Source organism: Drosophila subpulchrella, chromosome 3R, assembly GCF_014743375.2.
Source record: "Drosophila subpulchrella strain 33 F10 #4 breed RU33 chromosome 3R, RU_Dsub_v1.1 Primary Assembly, whole genome shotgun sequence".
NCBI classification, from domain to species: domain Eukaryota; kingdom Metazoa; phylum Arthropoda; class Insecta; order Diptera; family Drosophilidae; genus Drosophila; species Drosophila subpulchrella.
Genome location: NC_050609.1, coordinates 19,709,743 through 19,735,974, shown reverse-complemented (window position 1 = coordinate 19,735,974; position 26,232 = coordinate 19,709,743). Strand labels below are relative to the sequence as shown.

At 45.6% G+C, this 26,232-nt stretch overlaps 2 protein-coding genes and 1 pseudogene across 3 annotated transcripts; all 3 read right to left on the bottom strand.

Moving 5' to 3' along the window:
* Positions 1 to 81: 81 nt before the first annotated feature.
* Positions 82 to 9,540, bottom strand: LOC119547631 (protein kinase C-binding protein 1). Of its 2 annotated transcripts, none has more exons than XM_037854575.1 (9): positions 9,346 to 9,540; positions 8,985 to 9,214; positions 7,271 to 8,323; positions 6,680 to 6,846; positions 6,536 to 6,617; positions 4,508 to 4,688; positions 1,859 to 4,362; positions 920 to 1,792; positions 82 to 816 (listed from the first exon to the last, which is right to left on the bottom strand). In XM_037854575.1, the coding sequence occupies exons 3-9, from the start codon at positions 8,306 to 8,308 to the stop codon at positions 595 to 597; spliced, it is 5,067 nt and encodes a 1,688-aa protein (XP_037710503.1). In that variant the 5' UTR covers positions 8,309 to 8,323; positions 8,985 to 9,214; positions 9,346 to 9,540; the 3' UTR covers positions 82 to 594. The 2 variants fall into 2 exon arrangements, with proteins under 2 accessions (XP_037710503.1, XP_037710494.1); XM_037854566.1 differs by having other exon boundaries at positions 9,086 to 9,214.
* An 8,116-nt stretch (positions 9,541 to 17,656) lies between these two features.
* LOC119546476 lies at positions 17,657 to 20,992 on the bottom strand. Its single transcript, XM_037852766.1, has 2 exons — positions 20,853 to 20,992; positions 17,657 to 20,497 (listed from the first exon to the last, which is right to left on the bottom strand). Exons 1-2 carry the CDS (start codon positions 20,902 to 20,904, stop codon positions 18,045 to 18,047), a joined length of 2,505 nt encoding a protein of 834 aa, XP_037708694.1. The 5' UTR covers positions 20,905 to 20,992; the 3' UTR covers positions 17,657 to 18,044.
* A 3,736-nt stretch (positions 20,993 to 24,728) lies between these two features.
* Positions 24,729 to 25,292, bottom strand: LOC119554507 (annotated as a pseudogene).
* Positions 25,293 to 26,232: the final 940 nt, after the last annotated feature.

Sequence of the window (26,232 nt, the reverse complement as noted above, 5' to 3'; positions counted from 1 at the left end):
TTAGGGCTTTTCGAAAGCGATTTTTATTTAGTTATCTGTCCTGTTTTCCCCAATTCATTTTTATGCACCGAGTTTTCGATGTTATAGGCAAAGAATTAATGAATTTTTTATTCCTAATTCACTTTACAGCTTTGCTTTAAATATACATAATATGTATGTAAAATAGATGACAAAAAACAATTTACAGTATGATTCAAAAGAAAAGTGGGATGAACTTATGTTTATGCAAAGTCCATCTGATGGCTTTACAATGATTCTTATCCACTAGGCGGTTAAGTTACAGTAAAACCAGCGAAACTACAATAACATTTATGAAATCTTATACCTAATTATTGAATGGTACTTTACACTTTCGTCTTTCAACTTATTCTAAGAGCAAATTAAAAAAAATTCAAAAGCTGCGCTCAAGGGAATTTAAATAAATATGAAGGTTTTCAGTTTGTAGTTTGGATCAAATATATGTGGTAGTAGAGTGATCGAACTATTCAATCTGTTTCTGAGTTTCTCCGGAATATCAAAGAAATTATTTCCTGCATAACAGGCAGTCTTTCCAGGTGACACACCCGCACGCTTTTGATGCTTGTCGTTCACGATTTATGGCTGGAACACTTGTTGATTCATTTGATTTTGGCGCATAGCTTGCGGGTTGTTGCTGCCGCGCATACCCTGCGGATTACTGTTGTTGATATTGTTTCCGTACATTTGGCGCATCCGGCTGTTGTTTTTACCAGAACTGCGACCTGTAGCCTTTGGTACCTGCTTCTGATGCTGCTCTGCGATCATAAAGGGCGCGTTAGTATTCACGGTGATGGGTAACTGAAAAAAAAAAGTTAAACAAATTAGTGAATGTCAAATAAAGGATGCTTATCAAGGCTGAAAACCCCGATAAGGGTATTTCCTTTTTTTATAAATAACTTACAGGTATATTAAAGCGCTGTACAGGCATCGTTTGATTGGCGGGTTTGGGGTTGAAGTTGGGGGGATTTCGCTGCGCGGACATGAGATTGGAAAGGTGGCTTCCAGCTGATGGTGAAGGTGTCATTACTGCGTTCATGCTGTTGCTGTTGTTATTAGCAGATGCCGGGGCCGTTACCGTAGCCGTCATCGTGGTGCTGACCACTGGCCTTAAATATGTGGTTGCTGGCAGCTTAAGCACTGCCTCCGGATTTGGTTGGTTGAGCAACGTCATCATAGGCGGCCACTTCTTTGAGCTTTGTGCGCTGGCAACAGGTGCTGCAGGTGTACAGGCGGCGGCCGTTCGAATTATCTGTGAGCTGGGACTGGGACTGGACATTGGTGGTGTCGCCGTTGGCATCGCCACTTTGGATTTAGATCGGCCCGGTTCTATAACCGGAGCCAAAGCTGTAGGTGGAACTGGGTGTGTGGGTGGCACAGCCTGGCCACAGGTGGCAGAGTGTCTGGGCCAGTGCAGCTGTTGACAGGGATAGTCGCAGTAGGAGGTGTTCCAGCAGCAGTACAACTGTGCCTCTCGCATGCAATTCGCGCACCACTGCTTCTTCTTCGCCTCTTCCACCGCCCGCATCTGCTCGATGGCGTTTTGCTGACGCAGATCGCTGATCACGCGCTTGTGATCCTGCTCCAATGTCTTGCGCATCTCGGCGATCATCAGCTCGCTTGTGCGGTGCACGTCGTTTATCTGCCGTTCGTAGTGCTGCTTCAGGCGCTCGTTCTCTAGCGACAGGCCGGCGATTCGTGCTTGGAGGACACTCTGGTCCCCAGTAGCCATGTCGCTGAGCGTGTCCTCGATGACGGAGATAAAGTAGTCGGTGATCTGTGATAAAACAAAAAAGAAAGCTTTAGGAGAGATTCCCGCCTAAATTAATGAAAGCAAACATACCTTGTGTGCGTTTTCCTTGAGTTTTTGCGAGACGGGTCCCGCTTGTGAAGGATAGATTTGCGATCCATCCGATCGGAGAGGACCGCAGGGTCGAGCCACCAGTTTTGGTACACCTGACCGCAGGAGCATCTCACTCCAAGCCGTGGCCAAGCCCGGCGTTATGGGATCATTGGGGATGGTCTCACTGGGTACGTTGTCGCCTGTCAAACCATTCAACGCGCTAGCCAAAAGACCTACGGGTTCTCCATTGTTTGTGGTGGTGCCTTCTTGTGATGTGTGGACGGCCATTTGGGGAATACTCAAACCGGCTAGAGGTGGAGGCATAGATATGGAGCTGCTGTGTTGGCAGGTCAAGGGAACGGAAGGCGGTGTTGGTTGCGTGGATGTATTTTGTAACGTGCTCTTAGAAACGGCCCTCAGTGGTGGAACCGGGATAGTCATGGGACTGTGCTGATTGCTGCTGCTAGGCTGCTCCACGGGAATTACCACCATGTTTGATCTCAGCAAAGACGAAGTGGTGGTCGCCGGTGCTGCATTGCCCGGTGGGGAAGCTAACGTACGATCGTTCTTTGTCCGGAATTGTTGTTGTGACGGGGACTTTCCTTTGGGTGGTGGTGGTACTGGTTTGCCGACCACAAAAGTGCTACTTTGCTTGGGTGATGCCGAAGGTGAGGGTGCCGCTGACTGGACAGGAGAGTGAGCTGGGGAGGATGTCTGTGGTACTGTTTGTGGGGGAACTTGTTGAACTCCCTTACGTTTTCCCGCAAAATCCGTGGTCTTTAACGACTGCTTCTGGTTCACCCTTTGGATAGTGGTATCGCCCACAAATCGAACCAAGTCATCTGTTGCGGGTGTTTCCTCCCGTGGCGGAAGAGGAGGAGGCGGAGGCATAGGCAGTGGCATGGGTGGCATTGATTCAAACCTATGGCTAACACTGATCTGATCAGTTTCCATTTCATCCTCGCTCAGAATCTCCTCCTTGATTCTGACTTCCTCTAAAGGTGGATGCTCCACTGGTTTGGGTTGCGGAGCCGCCACATGAGCTGGCAGCTGAGATTCCGGCTGAGCCGTAATTGATTCCTGCTGCTCCTGTTGCAGAGGAAGTTGTTCAACTGGAGGTTCAATTGACGTTGGTCTCACCGCCATTTCCTCATCTTCTGGTTCTGACATTACTTCAGTTTTAATTTCTATAAATGGAATAACTTTCTTGATGAGTTGTTGCTGCTGTCTCTCCACCTCGGATTGTTTTGGGTTTGCTGCTTCAGTGCGTTTTGGTGCATTTGGTTTGGTAACCGATGTCGGAAGAGGAGCTGTTGGAGGGGGAGCAGGAGTAGGCGCGGGGTCTTCAGCAGCTGCCGCTTGTTGCTGTTCGCGTGGTATCTTTGTGATAGTCACGCCCTGGCGACGTTTGACCAACTCCACCACAGAAATCACGGAGGCCGAAGGTCCAGGAGATGAAGTGGAAGTCTCCCTGGTAGGAGTTTCTTTGACCATCTCTGTATCTTGTGATTTTTCCTCATGCGGCGTAGGTTTTGGAGATTTCGTAGGTTCTATAGCTGCTTTTCCTTGACCATCACATTGTTTATCCTGCTCCGGTTGTTTTCTTGAATGCTTTGATTTGCGTTTGTGCTCGCTGGATTCGCTGGTGAAGCTGGCATCACTCTGGGAATGTTTTCGTTTTGTGGCCACCACCTCCGGGGCTTCTACGGATGCTGAAACTATCTTGGCAGCCAGGGATTTTCTTTTGAGCAACACCTTGCACCGTGAGTCGGTCAAAGATTCTCCAGATCTGGATATAACTTCATAGTTGTTGCTTTTGAGCTTGGAGTGATCGCTGGATCCGGACCCTGCCACCGCGACAATGTCCACCTCCGGAAGCTTTTTCGTGGGACTGGGCGATTGATCTGATTCGTTACCCGATTCCGTGGCCTTCGTCTTCTTCACTATGGACAGCTTATCATCGGCCGTCTTTCGGATGAGGAACTGCAGCGGTGTCTTGTTGGCCGGCTCAAGTTCCCTATCGATGGCCGCATACACGCCAGGCATCATCTGCTCCAGCTGTTGTTGTTCCTCCAGTGGATCGTAGGCGGTGCGGAAGGCGGCGTAATTGAACGCGCCAATCTTTCGCTTGATCTGCTCGATGTGAACTTCCACCTCCCGGACGCATTCCGCCAGATCTCTTGCTGATCTCCGGCTGGTTTGCGTGTTTGGATTTTGAGCCGAGTAGAGGAAGCAGTCCTTTACGGGCACGAAAGCACGGTCATGTTTGCCAAAGAAGCGCACATTCACCAGCGCTGCGTTGGTTGAGCCCATCGCCTTGGCGGGCCAGTAGGGAAATCCCTTCAGCTTGGCCCAGAGCAGTAGATGCGGATGCCGGCACACCTTCACGAACCACTCGTCGCTGGAGTTGGCGTTCAGGTAGCATTCGGGGCAGGTGTCGATTTCGTTGGCTTCCTGCCGGCACACCTTTACCAGGGCCTTCGAGGCCTGTTCCACTTTCGCATCTGCAAAATATAATTAAATAATTTTTAGCAAAAGTTTTGGGGCCTGATGCTTTGAATTAAAGTAACAATTGTTCGGAAAACAATTTTACCAAAAGTTTCATGGCACAAACCAATTTTTAGTGGAACTAAATCAAAATAAACTTACCCCCGGCGTCCAGGATGAGAGCGTTGTGCTGCATCCACTTCACCTCGCCGAGGAACTCCTCAGTGGTTTGATAAGCCCCATCACGGATGCACTGCGCCAGGCTCTCGAAGCTCACTGGGTTCACAAAGTACTTCTTGTACGTCAGCGGGAAGACCTCTTGCGGCGAACGCAATTTGTGGGCCTAGGGATTGAAATGGGTTCAAAGAGAACGAGGGCATAAGTGTTGCGAGTTCGTTGCGCGGCGAAGAGAGCGTTCGTTCGACGAGCTTCTATCGTTTGAAAACAAGTTCTCGCTTTTCCCCAGATACGCCAATAAGCGTATGTATGTGTACTTATAAATACCATCCAGGTCTCAGGACCGTGGGATGGGAGAATAAGTAGAATAGGTTCGGTAGGGGAGGGAATTGTGAGCCGAGCCAATATAAAATACTGCTCTGTTGCTCCTGGCTCGTCTTCCCGCTGCTGGTGTGTAAGCAAACGCGAACCGTGGTCTCCAATAGAGACCACAGATGGACAACTTTGTACAAACAGAAGCTCAAACAAACTTGGTAATGAATGGAATACAGTTTGGCTCAGTAATATTAATATTAATAATAATAGCAAGCCAAAGTAGTAATTAAAGAGAAAATATTTCATAATTTTCTCAAATTTAATTTTTATGGATATTTTTTATCAGGATATTTCAGATATGGCGTTTTTTAATAATTAACGATTTTTTAAGGATGCTATTATTTTCACCCCGGCTGTAAGTGTAAGGAGCTTTATACTGGTATGTGTTTATCCATTCCGCATGGTCTTGTACATAAGTGCTTTTAATGGACGCTGCCCAAGCGGCGATAACAATAAACTAATTAATGTATTTATTTTCTCACTCGCAAGAAGTTGTTTTAGTTTAATCTAATATAATGGAATGTGTTTGTCTAAAAGTTTCGCTTGTTCCTTATTTAATTGTGGGTTATTTAATATTATCATGGGTAGAATAAAAGCCACAGATGTGTTTCAGACATAATAAAATATGTAGTAAGAGGAAAGACATGACTCAGCCATAAATATGTATGTTTATCTTACGACATTCTTGCAAACAAACAATTGGCATATTCCTCTGTTTTCGAGTTATTTAAAGCTAATGAATAAAAGTATAGATCTTAGGCTTTTTAATAAATTTTTCTATTGATTTTATGAACCATATTATTGGTTTTTTAGTTTGTCAGATTCTAAAGAGTTTCTTCCTGAGACCTGGCAAAAAAGGTACAGTTGAAGAGACTATTTGCGTAGCTCAGACCATTAAACCTCATTATCATGTACACGAGGCCCTCACGAATACAAGCACAGCCATTCATTAGCCACACAAGCAGGCCTTTGGCCATCGGAATCGACTGGCAGATAAGTGAACGCAGAGAAATAAACCACGTGAGTCGTAAAACAGCTCCGACTAAGGCCCACATCTGCCGTCGGAGTGGAGCTAACAGAGATGTGGGCTGTGGTCCCAAGGGTCAAGGGAGCACAGACTGAACTTGGTACCCAAGAACCCAAGAACCCAGCAAACCAGCGAGATATTTCAGGTGTCTATCTGCTCGGAATGTATGAACGTTCACTGAGCGAGAGAAAAAACTGGGTCTACAGTGGAAGCGAGTGGAGGCGGCAAAGAGCGCAAAAACACAGACCCATAACCCATATCAATTGCAGCTGCGGACACAATAATAGCACAACCAGCACAATGCCACCCCTTAAATGCCATATCGATGGATGCACCAAGTTAATTTGGAAAGCTTTTCTGCATGACTTTAGGGGTTAAACATAGTGGTTACGTCTATGATTAATCAATAAGTATTGACACACTTTCTGAGCTATTATTTCGGGCGGAAGTATTCATACATATGTGTGTCTGCTGATGCACAGATTTTTCGCGTGACTTTTGAAACATGCAGAGAACGTGTGTGGGAAGATAATGGGATCTTGACAAGGAACGAGATACTGTACATACAGAGCTGTTGGCATACGAATTGCAAAATCAGCTTATTCACTCACCCCGCGCACATGCTTCATGCGGTCCAGGGCGAAGGAAAGCAGCTGGCTCAGAAGATCCACGGAAACTCCATTGCGCCGCAGCCTGCAAGACAAAGAACCAATGAATAAAGCGGTTTCACTTATGGGGGAATGCCAGAAGGTCACCTCTTGGGCGCTGCCTCGATCACCTGACACTCGGGGCACTTCCAGGAGGAGTCGAACTTGGTGGTGGCGGGTCGCACGCAGTAGGTGTGGAAGGAGCGCAGACACTTGGAGCAGGCCATCAGCTTGCCGCACTGCCGACACTTCCAGCAAAAGGGGTCCCATCCAGGCTGAAAGACAGGATTGCGAGACATTATTATCACGTCCATACCCACTGAACATTCTATTCCCACTGCTCGCGGACAGGAATATCTTCAACGTGGCATTTTCTTGGTTTAACTAGGAGAAAACTCACAAAGACTGCTAAAAATATAAACTAGTGTACAACCGTACCAGACATATATATAAACGAGAGCGGGTTTGTCAATAATATAATGAATAATCGAAAACTACGTAAGTGGTATTGTGGTATACATATTATAACTGCTATTTGTAAGCAAGAAAAATATTATTGGAAAAGAATTCAAATTCAAATTCAATAGAACGTTTGATTTATGCAAACCACGCTGCACGGAATTTCAGATAATTCAAAGTTCTAGATAAAGAAGCATGACTAACTCGGACCTATTCCTAATAACTATTGTTACTACTCACCGTGGGTGGCTCCTCATACATGAGAACTAGCCGCTCGGCCGCCTCCTCCTCCTGTGTTTTCGCCGAGGCCATTTTTGAGTCGCTGGCATCCGAGAAGAGCGAGCTCTGGGCCTCCAGCTCACCGACGGGCCACTCAATATCCGGGTCGCCCTCGACGGAGGTGTGCTGCGCCAGCTCCGATTCCTGGTCGTCATGGATAATGCGATTCATGAAAGCGCTGTGCTTCTTGGCGAACTCCTCGTTCTCGCTGCGTAGGTTTCCCCGCCTCGGTGCCTTCTCCTCGTTGCTCCAACTGTTGCTCAGGGATAGGGTTTTGCTGCGGGACCGGCAGCGGGTAAGACTTGGCTCCGGAGGATCGCTAATGCTGTCCTCCACATTCAGCTCGGCAAGTCGCTCGCCATCGTCACAGGCCATCGAGCGTCCTCGCGGTCTGCAGCTCTTAATGCCACTGTCGATTTCCTCGTCCTGCCAGTCGTCGTCCGAGTCCAGGATGGGAGCGGGAATGCTCTTGCTCCGCTTGAGGGCCATGTTGAGAGATTTTTGATTGTGATCGGTGGTGGCATTCAAGCTGCGGGACAGCTCTCCACCTGATGCCTGAGTGGCGAGATTACCGGGAGTGTTGCGCGACTTGCGGCGCTTAAACTTCGAGACCTCGGTCACAAAGTTGCTGAGGACCTCGGATTCGATGTGCGAGCGCTGCAGAGCAAGCATTTCCTTGGCCACTTTGGCCTTGTTGGGCGTGGAGGACTGCACCTTCGTCAACTTCATGGTGAGCGAGGACCCCACGTTGATGTTCGAGGGACTCGAGCTGGAGGAGTGGCTGCTGCCGTTGGCCGATCCCGGCGGTGCGCTGACCACATACTTCTGACGCTTGCTGGGCACGGTAACCGATTCCATTTCGATGTGGCCATCCAGCGAGGAGCTCTGCAACTGCAACTGCGGCTGGGGGCTGTCGATGGCGGAGAGGGCCTCGAAGTCCGGTCGGGGAATGGATTTTAAACTGTCCCCACTGCTGTCGCTGCTGTCCGTGCTTTCCATGCTCTGTGCGAAAGACTAAAAGGGGGATTATTTGTTAGATATTTATTAAAGTGTTGAAAACAATAGTTTAATAAAGCGCAAAGATTTTTACTATATGAACATGGATTATTTTAATTTTATTACTTTCTAGTCTTATCTCGGGGAATCTACAATAGCTATTATAATGTAATAGTATTATAGCTAAAAATACATTTCTCGAAAACAAAATGTGCTGTATCCTTGTGTACCATTTACAGAATCTTAAAATAGCTACCAAAATAGCAAATCGAAGATGTCTTGAAACTAAAAATGTATTAGGCATTACAACAAACTTATGATATGGTTGTCGAACAACCAGATTCACAAGAACCAATAAGATTTTTGTCATTTCATGCTATTAAAATTGGAAGATTCTGGGACTCCTAGTCCTAGGTATCCCATTTAAGAAACTGAAATGGTTAAGTGGGGATGCTAAAAATACAGCAACATGATGTTTGGCGGAAATATTTAAGCCACAAAGGCAGTTAGTTAGGCACAGGGACTCGGAAGCCGCAAATATGATATGCTATGTATTCCATAACAACCAGACTCGCCGCTGTGTGCGAAATGTGACGAATTCGCCAAATGGCAAGTCTAAGCACAAATGCGAAGTGTCACGGTATCGTGCGTGTTTTTGTTTGTCTCTCTTTTGCGTCACCTGAGCAACTTCAGCGAGTGTTGTTTGCAGCGTGTTTTCCGCACTTCCTCTCCATTTGCATGTGCATTTCGACTGCCATTCAACCGTTCAATACTACCCACCTGGCGAGGTTCGTGCGAGGGAGGCCTCACTGTGGCCGCTCTTCTGCTGGCATTTGCAGGCCGGAACCGTAACTATTTCGCTTTATTTCGGGATGATCTGTTTCTGGGCGAGATTCCGCTGCCGGGCTTCTGTAAAAAAAATGCGCACACGATTAATTCTGTGTTGTTTTGCATGCTTGGCTTGTGGGCGAGAGGGGTAGTGGTACAGAGGGGAGCGAGGGAAAAGCGGAGAGCGTTTCCTTGTGCCTGTGCTACCTTACCAATTTCTCTTAGTTGTGGGCTAAAATGTGCGATTTCTGAACGTTTCCTAGTCCGCCGTCTCCAGAGGCCGGATCTCAAGACTTCCGGTTACGGCGATGATCCAACTTCAGCTGCCTCAATTGATGTAACGCTGCGCTTTCCTAGTTTAATTAATGGTTTTGTTGTAGTTTATTTTTTCCCCAAGTCTCGATGTTTATTCGATATCGATATCTTAGAGCTGGAACATAAGTCGATGCTTATTCGATACTTTGCCGATGCTGCCATATTATTTAATGTGCCGGTCCTCAGTACGACCATATACCATTAGAAAATAGGCGGGAATTTCAAAAACTAGGTCAAGATAAACCGATTTCAGTAAAATAAAAGTTGACTTAATGTCGTTCTTACTTTACTACTTACTATATTGTTAATATTAAAATAGAAGTTGTTTTCCCGATATATAAAGGAACAACATTGAAATAATTCTCTTCCTAATGGTAAATAACTTCGCTAAGCGAAACAGTTGGCAATATTGGTTGGGATGAAACTTGGCTTTTTGAAATGGAAATTCTTTATATTACTTCGTAACAACGTAACGTTAAATATTAGCATTACTTTGGGTTTTCAAGGGAAGAATGTTAAAATCATGTACAGCTCAAAATCAGATCAAAAACAAACCTGGTTTAAATGTTTTATTAAAGTTAATTACAATGTTTAGTTTTTATTTTAAGTTTTTCAATTTTTTATATAATTTTAAAGTGGCGTCAAGAAACTGGCTTAAAACGATTTCGAAGTGGGCAACTTCTAAAATATAAATCGCACGTTAACGATTAATTTTAGCTTCCCACTTAAATGGCCGTTAAACGCAGTTTATTAATCCTGAATTAATAAAACAAATTAATCAAGTTTAAATAAAGGATTACATTTTTAATGCAACCATGAAGAGCTGTACAATTTACTACTAGTCAGGGATTAGATTGGAAAGCACTAGGCCATAAAAATAAATCAGGCGCATGGTTACACGAGGGCATACATCATAATTTCAGGTAATTAAGTTCGGTTTTATGCGATGATCTGCTCTAATTTGGAATTTGGCTTTGGAAAATAATGAGCTGAATAATGACCAAAAATGCAGAAGCATTTACATGAATTTATAATGGAGCGAATAACCTTGAAAGGGCCATAAATCATTGGGCAGCTTCACGAAAAATCTTTTATGGCAATTCGAGGAGTTTAATTAAAATTAAAAGGCTGCGCCAGCGAGACCTGGAGTCCTGGACCTGGACATTCCCCGGCGTTCTGGCAGCACTTCCCGACTAGATATAACCCTGCTGGGCAGGTAAACAAGTTATGAATCCCATTACATAAACCATTTCCCAGGCTGACAATCCCCAGCCAAGTGGGCTGGCGGTGGGTGGTGGGCCGTGGCCCAAGGACCCCGCAATGGCTGAACTTCTACAAACGGTTTTCATATATTCATGGCAAATTATAATGCAGCGAGGGTATAAAATGCGACGAAGAAAGACAAAAGTTGCCCCATTCATAAGGGTCACACTCGGGCAGATATGTCCCCGACCTCGAACTGCCTACCGCCCACTCAGCCATCCCGCCCTTAAGATGGCCCCTCCCCCACCTGGAATCCGAAATAGCGACAATGTCGAGCTGCTGGCCACGTGTAAACATGCATCTCCATATATCAATAAATTGAGATTACTTACATAATTTGTATTCCAAAATCCAAAAAACTGTTAAAAAAGTTGCCTTGGCCCCTTTTTCATACGATTGCCCATGTGTGTGTGTGCGTGTGTGTGCAGTACACGAGTACATTGTGGAAAAAGTTTTTCTTTTTCGAGTGAGAGTGGCTGGGGAGTTTTCCTCGGGGAGCAATTCGGTTAATATTCCGAACATAAATTTGCAAAGGAACCACTTTAATCAATGGCCAGGTAGGGGCACCTGTGCAAGGTATAGGTGAGGGTGTGGGATATGGATATGGATATGGATAGGGCGTAGGGATCAAAGGCCGGGCCACGCACCCACCACTCCGCCGCCTCTCCGAGGTGCAATGTACCATTAAGCGGCGGTATTGATTTGCCTGAGAAGACCAGAACAATGGGCGTGTGGCTGCGATTTTTCCGGCTCATTCGCATCTGATTTGGCAGGCAGGTGGAGATGCAAGTATCTGCTTGGTTTCACCTGCGAAAGAGTTAGTTTCGGTAAGTTTATTGTGAAGTGTGTAAGAGAGAGGTCTATTAATCTTAACTTTATATTTAATTGCTCTTTAAATATGAATGGTAATAACTTTTTCAGTTATTTTCAAGTATTTTAGCCTGGTACCCCTTCTTTTACTTAAGAATAGAAATACGTTTGCCATCGCCGGAGGCAGGCATAAATTCCGGTGCACTCCGGCTAGCCATGGGGGTCTGGATCCGGGACTCCAGTCCGGACATTGTTTGTTTTTCTGGCGGAAGGGAAGATGGAAATATAAATGGAACGGAGGCATCATGGGGTCCGTGAAACTGCAGATGCGTGCCATTCATAACCCATATTCAATTTCGTTTCGTTCTGCAGCTCCGGCGCCGCAGGCGGCAGTTCTGGGATTCCAGAAACCAGGACGAGTGCATCCTCATGGCCACCGGCTTAGCCAACTTGCATAATCACTGCCATGGACTTTGAATTTATAGAAAGCTTTGCGGGCACCTGAGTCACGAGCCCATGGACCAAGGCCCATGGCCCTCAGCCCCCCCTCGACGCCCACTTGAAAGCCCCTCCCCCTTCCACGCCCACTTGATCGCCCCTTCCCAATCTACTGACCAATTATTGAGCCGTTGCCAAATGCAAGGCATAAAATGAGCGCACATATTGCCGGGACGAGCTGCGTGGGGAATCGGATTGCAAGGAGCCGGAACGGAAAGTAAAGGAAAGGTGCGGAGGGAGGAGGAGGGCCGGAGTTGGCATTAGTTTTAGAGGAGGACCAGGAGGAGGTGCTTGTGGCAGCGGCGCAGAAACAAGAGCAATAACTGTTTGGCAAACAGATTTATTTTTGTTCCTAAGTTCGCAGGAGCGGAGTCTTTATTGAGGGGTGGCAATGTTTGGAACTAATGTGTTTTCAATTGAGCCCAGAAACTATAGTAATATATATTTTGATCCAAAAGTTATACAAATATTTTAGTTTTGAAAGGGTTCCATAAAATATCTATTTTTATAATTTTACAAGAAGTTTTAATTATATAAGTGTCTAAAAGTATGCAGCAAACAATTTAAGACACCTTTAAAATTGACTTGAAAACCCAGCGATAACTCCTATATCAATCGCTTTCTTTGGTAAACCCTTTGTCTGCAAAAACGCACAGCTTGACCAGTTGCTATCCAGCTCTTTCCCCGAGCAATCCAATTCCTAAACGTTCACAGATTCATACGAGCCAAACTCAATTATCCATTTAGAGACAGGACAAACAAGGACCGCTCCTGGCCTTCGCTTTGGGCCTTCGCCCACGGCCCGCACAAATATTGGTTTCCAACTTTCATTGCCACTGCGGTGTGGCGTCTGCGGAGCCCGGTCAAAAGCAGAAAAGGCCTCCTGCCCCCTGGCTGCTGGCTACTAGCTCCTGGCTGCTGGCTCCTGCTGATGCTACATTAAGTGCATGTTTTGACTGCGCCGCATCCTCGCAGCCCGACTCGACTCTGACCACAGACAGCCAGGCCCACACACCCAGCCCACCACCCAAATGGGCGGGAAATGTGGGCGACGTGGGCCGCGTGGGTGCAGTGCATCATTTTTGCATTAGAAAAGTGCAGGGCCATGAAAACTGTAAATAACCTGGAACACATAAGACTGAGGGTCGGGCCAAAATCCCAATGGCTGTGCTGCTGGGCCAGCCGCAAATTATGCTTGTCAAAAATGAATGTTGCATACGTAACGTAAGGCAAGGAGAGCTGCACTGTGAAAGCATTTGGGATTATCATTACTTTCTTATGTTAAAATGTAACTCAAGATAATTGGGGTAACTAAAAAAAGGTTAAAGGTGTTATATCTATCGAGGTTTTCACAAAAATCACTTATTATGATGCCTAAAAGTATGCAGTGAATAAAAGGAAGTGGTACTTCGTATTAAGTTTTTGAGACTTTCAGATTAAAAATATTTTGTTGCCTACTTTTAGGTACCTCTATAGGTTTATTACGAATTCTTTAGGCTCATGGTATTTCTTTATCCGCAAAGTCTATTGCTGCCTTAACAGGTGTCTTTCCGGAAATATTTTCTCCCTGTGCATCTAACGAGTGGGTGGGCTGCCTGCCAGGAAAGCCACAAAGTACGACTGAGAGGGGCTCGGGAGGTGGGTAGTTGTAGGCGGGTGAAAGCGAGGTCGCTGCTAGAAATCGCAGCAGTTTGCGGTTGTCGTCATCGGCGTACGTGCTCGATGCGTGGCAATCGGATTCCCCCGAGGGTCCGCACATGGCCCACGTATCCGTATTCGCATGCGGAATGCGGACTAAGGACTACGGACTGCAGACTACAGCCAAACCAAACCAAACCAAAGCCGAAGTCGGTGCCAACGGGCTCTCGATTCGAGGCCCGCTCCTTGGTCTCGGCCTGATTCTGGGTCTTGGTGGTTTCTGGCCAAAAACGGATGTGCTGCCACCGATGGAGCTCTGTTCGGCTGGAGATGACGCTGACGTGGCTGCTGACGCAGATGCAAGGGTAAATTTTGACTAAATGGGCTGCGAGTGCATTAAGACGAAAATGTTATTATAGCCGGGCACTGAGAAAAGTTCTATCTAAGTTGTGTTTTTGGTACTTTTAATATTTTTCCTTTTAGGTGTCGAGAACTTTTTTTAAGTTTATCATTGAGAGTGACAGCAGTGTATACATATTACCAATTTTTAATTTGCAGAACAATTCAATGTCAGGTTCTTTAAAAAATCCATGTGTCAATTCCTTTTCACGCATATTAAATGTTAATTTCCATGCGTCAGTCCACATTTAATTTTCCAGTTGAATGGTTTAGGGCATAGAGGGCCCCATTTTCCCTCAGTGCACTTCCTTCGCAGTCATTATTGAAGCATTTGTAAGGTGGCTGTGGCACTGGGAAGCGGAGATTAGGCGCGGAAATGCTCCGAATGTTCGTTTGGTTATCGCCAGCAAACATTTCAAAATGGCTATGGCAAAAGTCGGAAATTTGATATGCCAAAAACCGTTTACGATCAACAAGTGATAGGAGCGGGGGCCCATGGCAAATTATGCAGATTGGCTGGAAGGGGAAAATACAGGGGGCGGGGATGGGGGGATACAGGGGAAGGACCTAGGATATTGAGGAAGTTGGCTGCAATGTTTGGCGAGAACTTTCCATCAAGTGCGCAGGAAGAGACATTGATTTGACTGCAGCGAAGTTTTCCATTATGGAAATGTCATCAAATCGATTTTCCTTTTTTGCGCCGCTTGTGTGTGTTTGTTTGGCCTTGTTTTTGTTCTTGTGCGGCTGTAATGACGGTATGCTAAATGGTAAATGGCATTGGCAAATGGGGATTGCAGCTGGGAAATGCGGCTTCCATACAGGCAAATGTATGTAGGTATATGAAAAGGCTTTGTTTTTGGTTTTATTAAATTTATTCATATTTCTCTTTGTGTTCTTTGTCTGTTACTCGTATTATTACTGTAATAATAATAATTATTATTATTCCATCTATGTTAATATAGTGTGTAATAAAGCTTGACAATCTATTAATGCTATTACAATGTATTCTCGGTTATATTGTTTGTTAAATGTTGGCTTTTTCCGGTCTGTCATGTCCGTGCGTGTCCGCATCCGTGTGTCCTGTCGACTGTCGTCTGTCGACAACTGTACCGTACTCGTGTCCTGTCGGGATGTTTTGTATTTATAAATGCGTATACGACGAGTATACAAGTGTGCTCGTTTGTGATGGATTCTGTGATTCTGTAATTCTGATTCTGTGAGGCTCGTAGGATTTGGCTAATTTCAGCTTTTGAATGGAATTCAAGTTAAAATGCAATATGCAATGCGTTTTTATGGTATTGTACAAAATTTGTTACTACTATTCATCATTCGAATTTAATTTATATTTTGGCAGCACTCTGCGGCGCTCATAAAAAGTTAATTTTACTGCTTTTTCGCTTTTTCGGCCCTTCAATGGCTGCCACATGCAGATGCAGATTCCCGGATTCAGATACATTTCGCATCTAGGTATCTGGATCTGTGTGTGCCTTCCATTTGCATTCAAGCAGAGTAATTAAAATCATAGTTACGTTTCCATCTCCGCCCGGAAAAACGCGTTGCGTTGCGTGGCGTGGCGGTCGTGGGAAAATGGGATTGGGGAAATGGGAAACGTTGTTAAAAGCATAGTTTAAATTTCCTCTAGTCGGGCTCTCATTATTCTCATTACCCATTACTCTATTTGCGTGTTTACACTTGTCTTTTGCTCTCGCTCTGTTGGCGGTTTCCATTTGGTTTTAATTAGTTAAAACGATTTAAAATGAATAAAATATTGGCTCTGTCTGCGCGAGTATGATGTAATTAAAATGGCCTATGTACAGGGTCCTCCCCTCCGATTCAGATTCTGTTTCAAATTCAGATCCCGTCCATTAGAGCGGACAAATAATGCTTTGATTGAATCATTCATTCTGCGCTGTCAAAAAGGAGGTTCGCAGGGAAAAAACGGGGGGATTCAGATATTCAGTTCAAACTAGAATGCTCTGTTTGTCGTGCTTTGTGTGCGCCGTGCAAATTTGCTCTGGTTCAGTTCATAATACCAAAATACAAAAATCCCTTCGCTCGGCACTCGGCACACATTAAACAGCAACAGCGATAAAACAAATAAAAGGGTAACTACGGGGTGAAGGGATAAAAATCTCATGGAAGTTGTGCAAATATTTGCCTGCATACTTTCCCATAATTATTATAGTAATTCATTGCATTCATGTGCTTAATTATTCCGCACACACACGCACGCACACACATACATTCGTCAGAGGGGGCGGTGAGTTGAGTGGGCGTGGTCATGTAAGTGGAATTTATCGTGTACTTATATTGACTTCTATAGCTTACTTTTACATTACCAAGCTCGAATTTGAAACTTTCTACAGACACAAAAAATCCATTTAATGCGGCCTCTGTTCTCGTGTGCTCTCTATATCTCCACTATCCCCTCTAAATATATGGATCTCGATAAATGTTTACATATATATACTATATATAAGATATACACATCGATATAGCCTCGCTTGGGTCGTATTTGTTTTTGCATTTCTTTCTACATTCAGATTACACACAAGTACAAACATATGCAGATGTATATATAGCTATATATGTTACGTAAATGTTAATGTCGTACTTTATTTAGATTTAGTTTTTGGTCTACTTGCAGGATTTCGAGTGAGCAAAACGAGGAGGAACTAGGGTAGTAGGACAGGAGTGGACTATTTTTAAGATTGACTAAATCATAGGTACTAAGTGTTCAGCAAATCCTACGGTTACATAATCGAAACGGGCTCTAACAGGTCTAAACAATCGCATGAGGTTAACAGGTTTAAAAACAGACTTTGACTTTAAAAACATTTGGCACGACTCTGTGATATATGCGATACTTTCTCGGATAGTGAGCATAAAATTATTTTGATTTAAAAGTCCTTAAGCAATTAGGAATACATTTACATATGTACAAGAAAGGAACTATTTTACGGGGCTGAGGGGCTAAAAACTAGATAAAGTATTTATATATCCATTGCACATCGAAGATGGTTATATGGGCGTATATATGGGGCATAATAGATCCGGCTAACATTTTATATAGATGCATATCTAGAGATATAATTTTGGCTTCTCATCCGTCATCCTATACCATTTCTAACCCTATTCAGTGTCTGATCTCTAAAACGTTAATGGATACTCCCACGAAAACTCTAGCACCCCACAAGCGTTATGTCTAAGACTGGATCCAATACATATGCGATTAATCGTACTATACACCTTAAGAAGATCAGTTTTGGTCGCTATACCTTCTAGAATACACCCTAGAATCGACCTCTATAAAGGTACAGACTTCAAGTGGACTACTATCGAATGCTAGCTAGGATTGGGACAGTATGGAGATCTCTAATGGAGTATTAATTAGAAGTATATACTTTAACGGTATCTAGTCTGAGAGTGCAATCCGAATGGAAAATAAATGTTATCTTTGATTTCCTCGATGTTAACTCAACATTCTCAAATTCTCTGTGGTTTGGATTGGGGTTACACGACAGACATGTTTGGATTTTTCACTTAACAGACATACAAATTAAAGTACCAAAATTCCAGATGAAAAATAATATATCGGACTTCGATTTTAATATCAAGAAAATCATATATTAAAGAAGGATATAAGTGAAAACAAAGTAAGTAATAACAAATAAATGCTATTAAACAACAAAATAATATATATATGTATTCAATATTTTTTAAGATCCGTCCGATAGTCCTTTAAAATGAAATCCAAACAGTCCCGTCCGAGTTTCCTTTTGATTCTGTGTGAATTGCTCTTTGTTTTCAAGTTCTTCAGGATTCTGTGATACAGTCAATAGATTGTGTGGGTTTCTACATATACATATATTCATTTAGAGCACTCGCTTCTCAAACTGATATGAACAAAACGATTGCCAAGGATTTTCCAGGGTTTGTGGGGGACGACACGAATCTATTGACCTATTTACACCTGGGTACCGTAATACTAGAGCGACACGAACTCGCCAGGACCGCCGCCCTTGTCCTGGCCCTGAGTCGCCTCCTGCGGCTGGTGAAGATCCTGCGACTGCTCGGGAATTCCCGTGGATTGACCATCCGCCTGGCCGAATAGTGTCTCGTTCTCGTACCGCTCTTCGTCGGGCAGGGATAGGTTGGAGCCACCGAGTCCTCCGCTCGCCGTGATCCGTCGACCCATGTTGTCGTACTTGGGGTAGGCGGAACTGTCCAGCGGCCTCATGGGCGTGACCTCGACGGGCGGCGTCTGGCAGGCGGAGGGCGGCTGCTGTGCATTGTTGATGCAGCTGGCACAGTTGCTGGGACTGGGGTGGTGGCACTGCACCACCGCTGTTACGGCGGGCGGAGGCGGCGGTGGCGGCAGCTCCATGGCATTGCTGTGGTACGCCGACTGGTGGGTGTCATAGCCACTGGCCTCCAGGTTGTAGGTCACAATCTCATCATGGGTGTAGAGTCCGGATGGCTGGTGTTGCTGTTGGAGTTGCTGGTGCTGCTGCTGAAGTTGCTGTTGCTGCTGGAGCTGCTGCTGCTGTTGATGTTGCTGCTGCTGCTGCTGTTGCTGCAAGGAGCTGTCCTTCTTGAGAATACCCCTCCTGGCTGTATGTCTCGGCAGAGTGGCAAACTGACCCTCTGGCACGGCCACTGTGCCAGCACCACTCTCCTGCACGTCCTGCATCCTCTTGGGAATGTTCAGCAGATCCGGATACATGTTCAAGTCCGCGCCATCCAGCATGTCCTGTGTGACCGATACCCGGATGAAGATATTGCCCCCGAAAGCGGGATTCGGGACTATGTTCGAACAGAACTCCGGCGGCGGTGGAAAGACGCCCACGTTCAGCGGGAACTCCTCGGAGATCTGGGCGGGATGCGAGTGGGTGTGGCCAGCCATCGAGGTGGGCACACTCATCATGCCGCAGGTGGGATCCTTCACCTGCATCAGCTGCTGTCGCATTCCAGGACCTCCTTGTATCTGTTGCTGCTGCGGCTGTTGCTGCACCAACATACTCCCGTGGCGATGACTGTCCACCGCATGGATCTCTATCTGGTTGAAGCCCATTCCGGCCGAGTCCGCCTTGTTCATGCCAATGGAAGTGGGCTGGTTGTCGATGCCATAGCTGTCACCTCGATCATTGGTGGTGGTGGTGACACTCGAGTCCAGCAGTTTCTTCTCCTGATCATTGAAGCTAACACTGGACTTCACGCCCGCCTTGTTGGCATGGCGATGCTGCCGGGTGGTGCGTTTGCACAGACAGACCACAAACGAGATGGAGATCAGCAGGAAGACGGTGCCAAAGATGCCCATGATGAGGCCGAAGTACCAGAAGGTCTCGGGTGTCTTCTCCAGCACATGCTGAACGATCTCGCTGAGGTAGATGCTGATGTTCTGGGTCATACTGCCGATGGAATTCGAGCCCGTGCAGGCATAGGTTCCTGCATCTAGGCTGGTCACGTTGAAGACGGTCAGGTTGCTCCACAGCTTGTCCGAGGAGATGCTCTCCGAGTCGAAGAGCACGTTGTCATTGTCCAAGATCTTTCCATTCAGCTCCCAGGCCACCTCCGGCAAGGGATCCCCATAAACCAGGCAGCTGAAGGTGGTATTGCTTCCGATATCGATGTTCTGCACCTCTTCGTTGTTGAAGATCTCCACCCGCGGCGGGCAGCCAAAGAGCTCGTCATCCACGCTGTCCCAGGAGCGATCCTTCTGGGCAGGCGGACCCTTGCACACCAGACTCACGGAACTCAGGCGGCTGTTGACATACCAGCCGCGGAACTTTCGCAGCTTGCAGTTGCACTGCCAGGGATTCTCCTCCAGGGAGAGCGTCTTCAAGTTGGCCATGTGCTGAAACACATACTCGCTGAGGCTCTCCAGCAGGTTGTTCTTCAGGTTGAGGAACTCCAGCAGATTGAGATTGGCCAGGGACATGGGATCTATGTACGAGATCAGGCAGTCGTGCATGTCCAAGGTGCGCAGGTGGGGCAGAATGGGGAACTGGTAGGCCGCCAGCCGCTTGAGAGGATTCCCATTCAGATAGAGTATCCTCAGGCGATCGTTTCCCATGAAGGTGTCCTTGTCGAGCATCTCCAGCTTGTTGTCCGACAGGTCGATCTCCACCAGGATCTTCAGGTTGCGAAACGACTCCTTGTGTATGTACTGCACCTCGGACTTCTTGAGGTAAATGCGCTGCAGATTGAGCAGCCCCAGAGTGGAGAACTCCTCCCGGTTGAGATACGGGATGTGGTTGTCGTTCAGCACCAGCACCTGGAGCTCCGTGCTCAGGGTGTTCGGAATGGTGGTCAGCTGCAGGGAGCTGCAGATGGCCGACTTCTTGCCGTTGGTCCACTTGCATGTGCAGTTGGAGGCGCAGCTGAGGGACCAGTCATCCGCCCAAGTCCAGGCCACCAGGCACAGCAGAATCCAGCAGACTGAAATTGATGGGAAATGGAAATCTACTTTTAATAGAATCCTAACTGAATAGAAGAAGGGGAACCGGTTTTAATCATTTTGAATATCTATAAGCGAAAATTCGGGACACCAAAAACTAATTTTAGCTATATACTACCACAATGTAAGGCTACTTTAGGCAAAGCTTAGTTAAGAATTAGAATTTAAAGGTCTGAAGGAGACTGAAATAGCAAAAAACCCCTACAATAGTTGGAAAATGGAATTTAAATTAGGCTTAAAGAAAACCTATATGTAACTTCTGTGGCATCGGTTCTTTTTTTGTATTGACCATCTATTCCGGAGCGGGGCACCAGCTGCCTGGGAATGACAACTCACCTGGCAGAGCCCTCGGGGTCCTGCTCCTCCTGCGCTCCATGCTGCGGTGCATATGGCTTCGTGCGGAGCTCCTGCTGCCGATTTTCCACGACCCTGGCAATTGATGACCCTAAATGGCTTTGGCTGATTCGATTGCCATGTTTCACATCATGTTGCCGCCGCCAGCAAAAAGGTCTCCATTACTCCACATTACTCAGCACTTTGGCCACACTTCTTCGGCACTATTGATTTTGCCGCTTTTTGTCCTCCTCCTCCAGCTTGCCTGAGTTCTTTTCTTTTAATTTGCTTCGAGTGGAAAGTTGGTCCTTCTGGGGGCTGATGCTACTGGTATCCTTTCAAGAATTCTTAAATCTGTAAAATGTAAAAGAGAATCCGGTATTAGCGTGAGCGGCCCAACAATGCCCATTGTAGTTGTGTAGTTCTAGTTGTTCCTGCAGCACCCACACTTGGCCCATTTGTAATCTCTGTTTACCGAGTTCGGCTTTGGCCTCTCCTCTGAATAGAGCGGGTGGTGGACTGCTGGACTGGTGGACTGGGACTCCAAGGGCGGTGCCAAGTGGCCGGGGCCTTAAAATCGCCTTTCAACAACATTTTGTAATTTGTTGTACGTCCAGCTGGACGGCATAACAAAGCAGCAACCAAAACCCGCAGGGGCACAGGCTCAAACTCGGGGCATTCCCCATTCCCCATTCCCAAACCCACACCCATACCCAGCTTCATCCTCATTCTCATTTTCATTGGCATCGACATCGGCATTGGCATCGGCATCTTTACAAAATCAGCATCAATAGCCTGTCGAATGCTTTTTACTTTTGTGCTCCCCCCTCGGGTTTTTTGTTTGTACTTCTTTTGAATGAAAAGAAGCGGGACTGAGCTGGAAAAAGCCAACCAGGAGCGGTTTTAAGGTGGGAGGGCAAGTTCATTATTCACTGGCGGAAAAATAGTGGTATTGTAACTTGGATATAAGATGGTAATTTAACAGGGACGAGCTGTGCATTCTGTATTTTTGAATATTGCACCTAGAATTTAACTTAGTACGAAAAGGGTAAATGAATATCGAAACTTGCCCAGTCTCTGCCCCACACGCAAAGTAAGCAACACCCATGAAATCTACTCATAGAAATGGGTTACTAAATACCCCACAATGGTGAACCCTTTGAAACACTTGTGACACTTTTGCCAACTTTATTCACTGTGTAATGCTCCTTTCTAGCATAAAAGTAATTTAGCTCAACGGAAAATGCCTAATTTCACACAATCTACACCGCTCTTACTGTTGCCAACCGAAGTTGGGCCACATTCGCTTGCCCTAAGGTTTCCTGGATCCTCCCCTCTGTCTCCTGTCCTCCCTGGACCACCCGCCACCAACCACCGCATAAGGATGAATCCGCTCCGCTGGCAAACTAAGAGATACAGACAGACAATGAAAACGTAAAAAGCTCAAAAGGTTCATTTGTCAATTTGCCATTTGAATTTGTATTTGAGAATTCACTTGGCCGCTTTTGCGCTTTGTCCTTATGGCACCCAACCACCCACCAGGACCCCCCCCCCACTTCGAAAAGGACGACCCACAAAGCCAGGCCAAAACCTTGGCAGCCTCAATTTCTGCTCATCGCTCGTTGCTGGCAATGCGGATAATATTTCCTGTGTCAGTGCAGCAGCAGTTGGCAGTTGCAATTGCTGGCTTTTCCTCAGCCTCAGACCGCTTTTCCTCGCCCCCAGTATTTTCCACTTTCCTCCCAATCGTCGACAGTTTTATTTTTGCTGCTTTATGAGCACACAGATAGAAAAATGGTATATCATTTTGAATTCCCAACTGGGAATTGGTGAGATAAATAATGGAGTTCGATCGCCAGAAAATTATTACCGATCAAACCACTCTCAATGCACTTGAGTAATCAAAGTGGAGTTATATACCACTGCGTTTTTAAGACTTTAAGGTAAGATATGAGGTTGAAGTTATTATGGTAAAATGATATATGCAAAGGAAAGGTACAAATTGCAAATGTTTTACCACATTGAATACGAAATAGTCGTATTCGACTCTACTTCCAAGCAAGTCTTCCTGATTGATTTAAAAGCCCTCATTAAATCTGAAAGTAGTTCCCAAATGAATTTTTCCCAGTGAAAAGAAATGGGGATAGAGGCACTTTGAGGGCACTCCGGGCTGGAACCGCATCGGCACTCACAGGTTCGTTGATATTCATAAATGTGGCACAGTGGACCAAAAAAGCAAAGCTAATTTGATGGCCAATTGCCAAGAGGAGGCCAGCCAAAGCGCGCAACAATATTAAAAAAATATTATGGAGGAATATGTTGCGAGGGGACTGACTGCAGCCGCAAGTCGTAAAGCAAATCAATTAACTGATGCCACACAGCCATGGAATCCGACATATGCCCGAGTATATAGGAGATGATGCCCCAGAAAGATATGGGTTCCTCGACATTCTGCATTTTGGGCTCTGCCAAAGGCAGCATATAACGATTCGGAGATCTCGGCTGCTGGTATCTGGCTAATCTGCCGGAATGGCCAGTAATTGTTAACCTGTAAACGAAGGACTTGGCAGTTGGCAATTTGATTTCGAATCCCATTCAAGATAATCTGCGGCAGTTTAGCTGCAAATTGATTTTGGGTTTCAAATCCAAACAGATGCAACAGTGCGTATGAGCAATTATATGGCAGTAAATTAAGTGGACTGGGAACTAGGAGAATGTTAGTCGAATCGCAATTGAAATCTAGTTAGCTTAATAGAGCAGTGTTAAATAGACACAACAATGCATTTAAATAAAAAATGTTCACTGAAATGGGAATAATACAGATCAAATAATGGAATTCATTTATCAGGCAAACATTGGCAAGTTGGTTAAAGAGTTAGTCTCAAAATTCCGTCAGGAAATGGAGCGACGGAAATTAATACTTTCTGCAAACATATTGGCGCACACACAAATTGTAATACACTGTTGACTGAAATGCAGTTATGCAAAATGGAAAGAATTGATTATTACGGAATCAAAAAAGCCCCACCGCCTCAGTGCACTCGAATTAATTATGCATGTTAAATATTATCCAATCCTGCTGGAATTTAAAATTCGCATTTGTGCCTTAATCTCTGGGAGACAATCCAACTATCTCTTACCTCACACTTTTGGTCGGCGAATAAATTGCCATTTTAGTTTGCCACGTTTTTTGGCGCTCCTTTTTTACGTTGGTCATATACAATTCCATTTGACAATTGGAATTCAATTTCAATTTTTAGCTGGCCGAAAGTTAACTAAATGTCCGCCCCCGCAGCTCGACCACGCCTCGCTCATTTGTAAAACTTCATCAAATGTAATTGTCGGAAAACAGCAAAAAGTCCTTGTCCAGGACTAACAATTGGAGGCCATGCTCCGTGCTGCATTACCAAATTAAAAACAAAAACTAAACTAACTTTTCAGCTTTTTTTCTTTCATTGCGATTTTTTGCCCGACTTTTCTTCTTTTGCCTTCATGGTGCGTAATCAGGGGCGTAGCCTTTAAGCGGAGGGGTCGTTTTGCCAGTTTTTCAGAATATGCAAATGCGACGGTGGTATCTGTTTGTTTATGTAACCAATCTGCGGCAGGTTTAGTATTTTTATGGAATAGCAATGTTTTGATAAGTGTCAATGTTTTGATAAAGGGTGGTTCTAACATGTCAGCTGTCAATCAGACATTGGAAAATCACCGCTGAGATCTTTATTGATATTACAGTAACAATATTTAGAAAAGAGACAAATAAATAAATATTTGCAATTTCAAAAGATACATATACATTTACATTTAATATGATGTATGTTAAATGATGTTCATTTTCAATTTGGTTGCTTAAAGAATAAAGATCAAGTCACTTTTCGGATTTTACATGCCTGTTTTCCTCCCGAGAGACTCTTCGTTGGAATCCCCTTAACTCTAAGCCCCTGGGGGTATGCAAATGGTTTCTTTGCCGCCTGGCTGAGCACTTTCTCCTCCCCCAAAATAGCATCCACCCACCCACCACTCCAGCCCCGCCCACCTGCCGCCCATCCTGGCTTTCTCCAATTGTTTTGCTGTTGCATAAGCACGTGCGAATGTGCGTGCAAATGCAAATGGCGATAGAAAACTTTTTAAATTGAGCAAACATTAACAAAAAGGCAAATCCAGAAGTGGGTGGAACTTTTCCGGGCAGTGGGAAGAAAGCTGGGGGGCGGACGGGGGCGTGGCACTTGCAAGGCGAACACAAATACGGAAAATAAAACAAAAACAGAGCAGGTTGCTCTTATCGCCTGTCATCGGGTGGTGGCCTATTTGTTTTTCCTAGTTAAGACCAGGACTCGCCAATCTTTCAAGGACAGCCGCCAGGGCCACCAAAGTGTAAATTGCAAACTGGGATCCCCAAGGATCCAAAGTGGATCGGGGCGTCCGTCGTGCCGCAAATCCGCACATAATCGGAAAATGTCACAGAAAAACAGAGAGAAAAGAAGCAAAATTAATGGCACTCGAAGCGCCGCCAGGCCAAGATTAGATGCCGCTGACGTTGACCGTGTTGAGTTTTATTGCCGCCCGGAAATGGTTTTCATAAATACACAAAACTCCGCAAACAGCGAGGACGAAGGACGACGGCCGGAGGACGAAGGACCAAGATGGCAGCAGCAGACACTTATGGACGGGGCAATGCAATTATCTGGGGGCAGAGTGCAAGTGCAGCACATTGTACGTGCGAAAACGAGAAACAGGACATTCGCCTTAGCCAAGCAGCCCCGGAGCTGCCAGGGCGGGTTCCGGGGATCCTGGGGGGCAGGAGATGTTCGGCGGAGAAGGACATAAACATGTGCCTTGCTCCTGCGTCGACGGAGTGCCAGCAAATGCAATTGTTATTGTTTGCCGTGGCCTTCGCAACGCGGAGCATTGTAAATTTATCATGAGCTGTGCTAGGATTACACAGAGAGAAATGTGTTCTAGGGAAAATGTTTAAATAAACTATAGAAGATATAAAACTAAGGTTGTTAATTCCATAAAAACCCTATAAAATTTATACAAACTGTTTTTCATCACATTAATTGAGTTTTAATTCTTGGCATTTCTCAGATTTCTTTCCAATTCTGTCTCAATTTTCGCCACGTGTGCAAGGATCTAGAGCTCCTGTCTCGCACTCGCAGTTATCTCGCCCATTATTGAACCCAAAACAATAGATTGGCCCCGGGCGAATCAATAAAATCGGTCCGTAATCAGCCACCTGCAAGGCTTCCGTTGATGTGGGGTTCGGAGCCCCGTCTGAAGCCCATTGAATCGGAGATACCTGGCCTCCATTGTGACGCCGCATAAATAATACCCGGCCAACAGGCTCGACTGAAACTATTGTCTCTCGTAGCAGGCTTCTAATTTC

Coding starts and splice junctions, on each gene's coding strand:
- LOC119547631 (XM_037854575.1), bottom strand. CDS start 8,308: ATGGAAAGCACGGACAGCAGCGACAGCAGTGGGGACAGTTTAAAATCC. Junction 1,793..1,858: donor TCAAGGAAAACGCACACAAG/GTATGTTTGCTT, acceptor GTTTTATCACAG/ATCACCGACTACTTTATCTC. Junction 817..919: donor TACAGCGCTTTAATATACCT/GTAAGTTATTTA, acceptor TTTTTTTTTCAG/TTACCCATCACCGTGAATAC.
- LOC119546476 (XM_037852766.1), bottom strand. CDS start 20,904: ATGCACCGCAGCATGGAGCGCAGGAGGAGCAGGACCCCGAGGGCTCTG. Junction 20,498..20,852: donor GACCCCGAGGGCTCTGCCAG/GTGAGTTGTCAT, acceptor CATCAATTTCAG/TCTGCTGGATTCTGCTGTGC.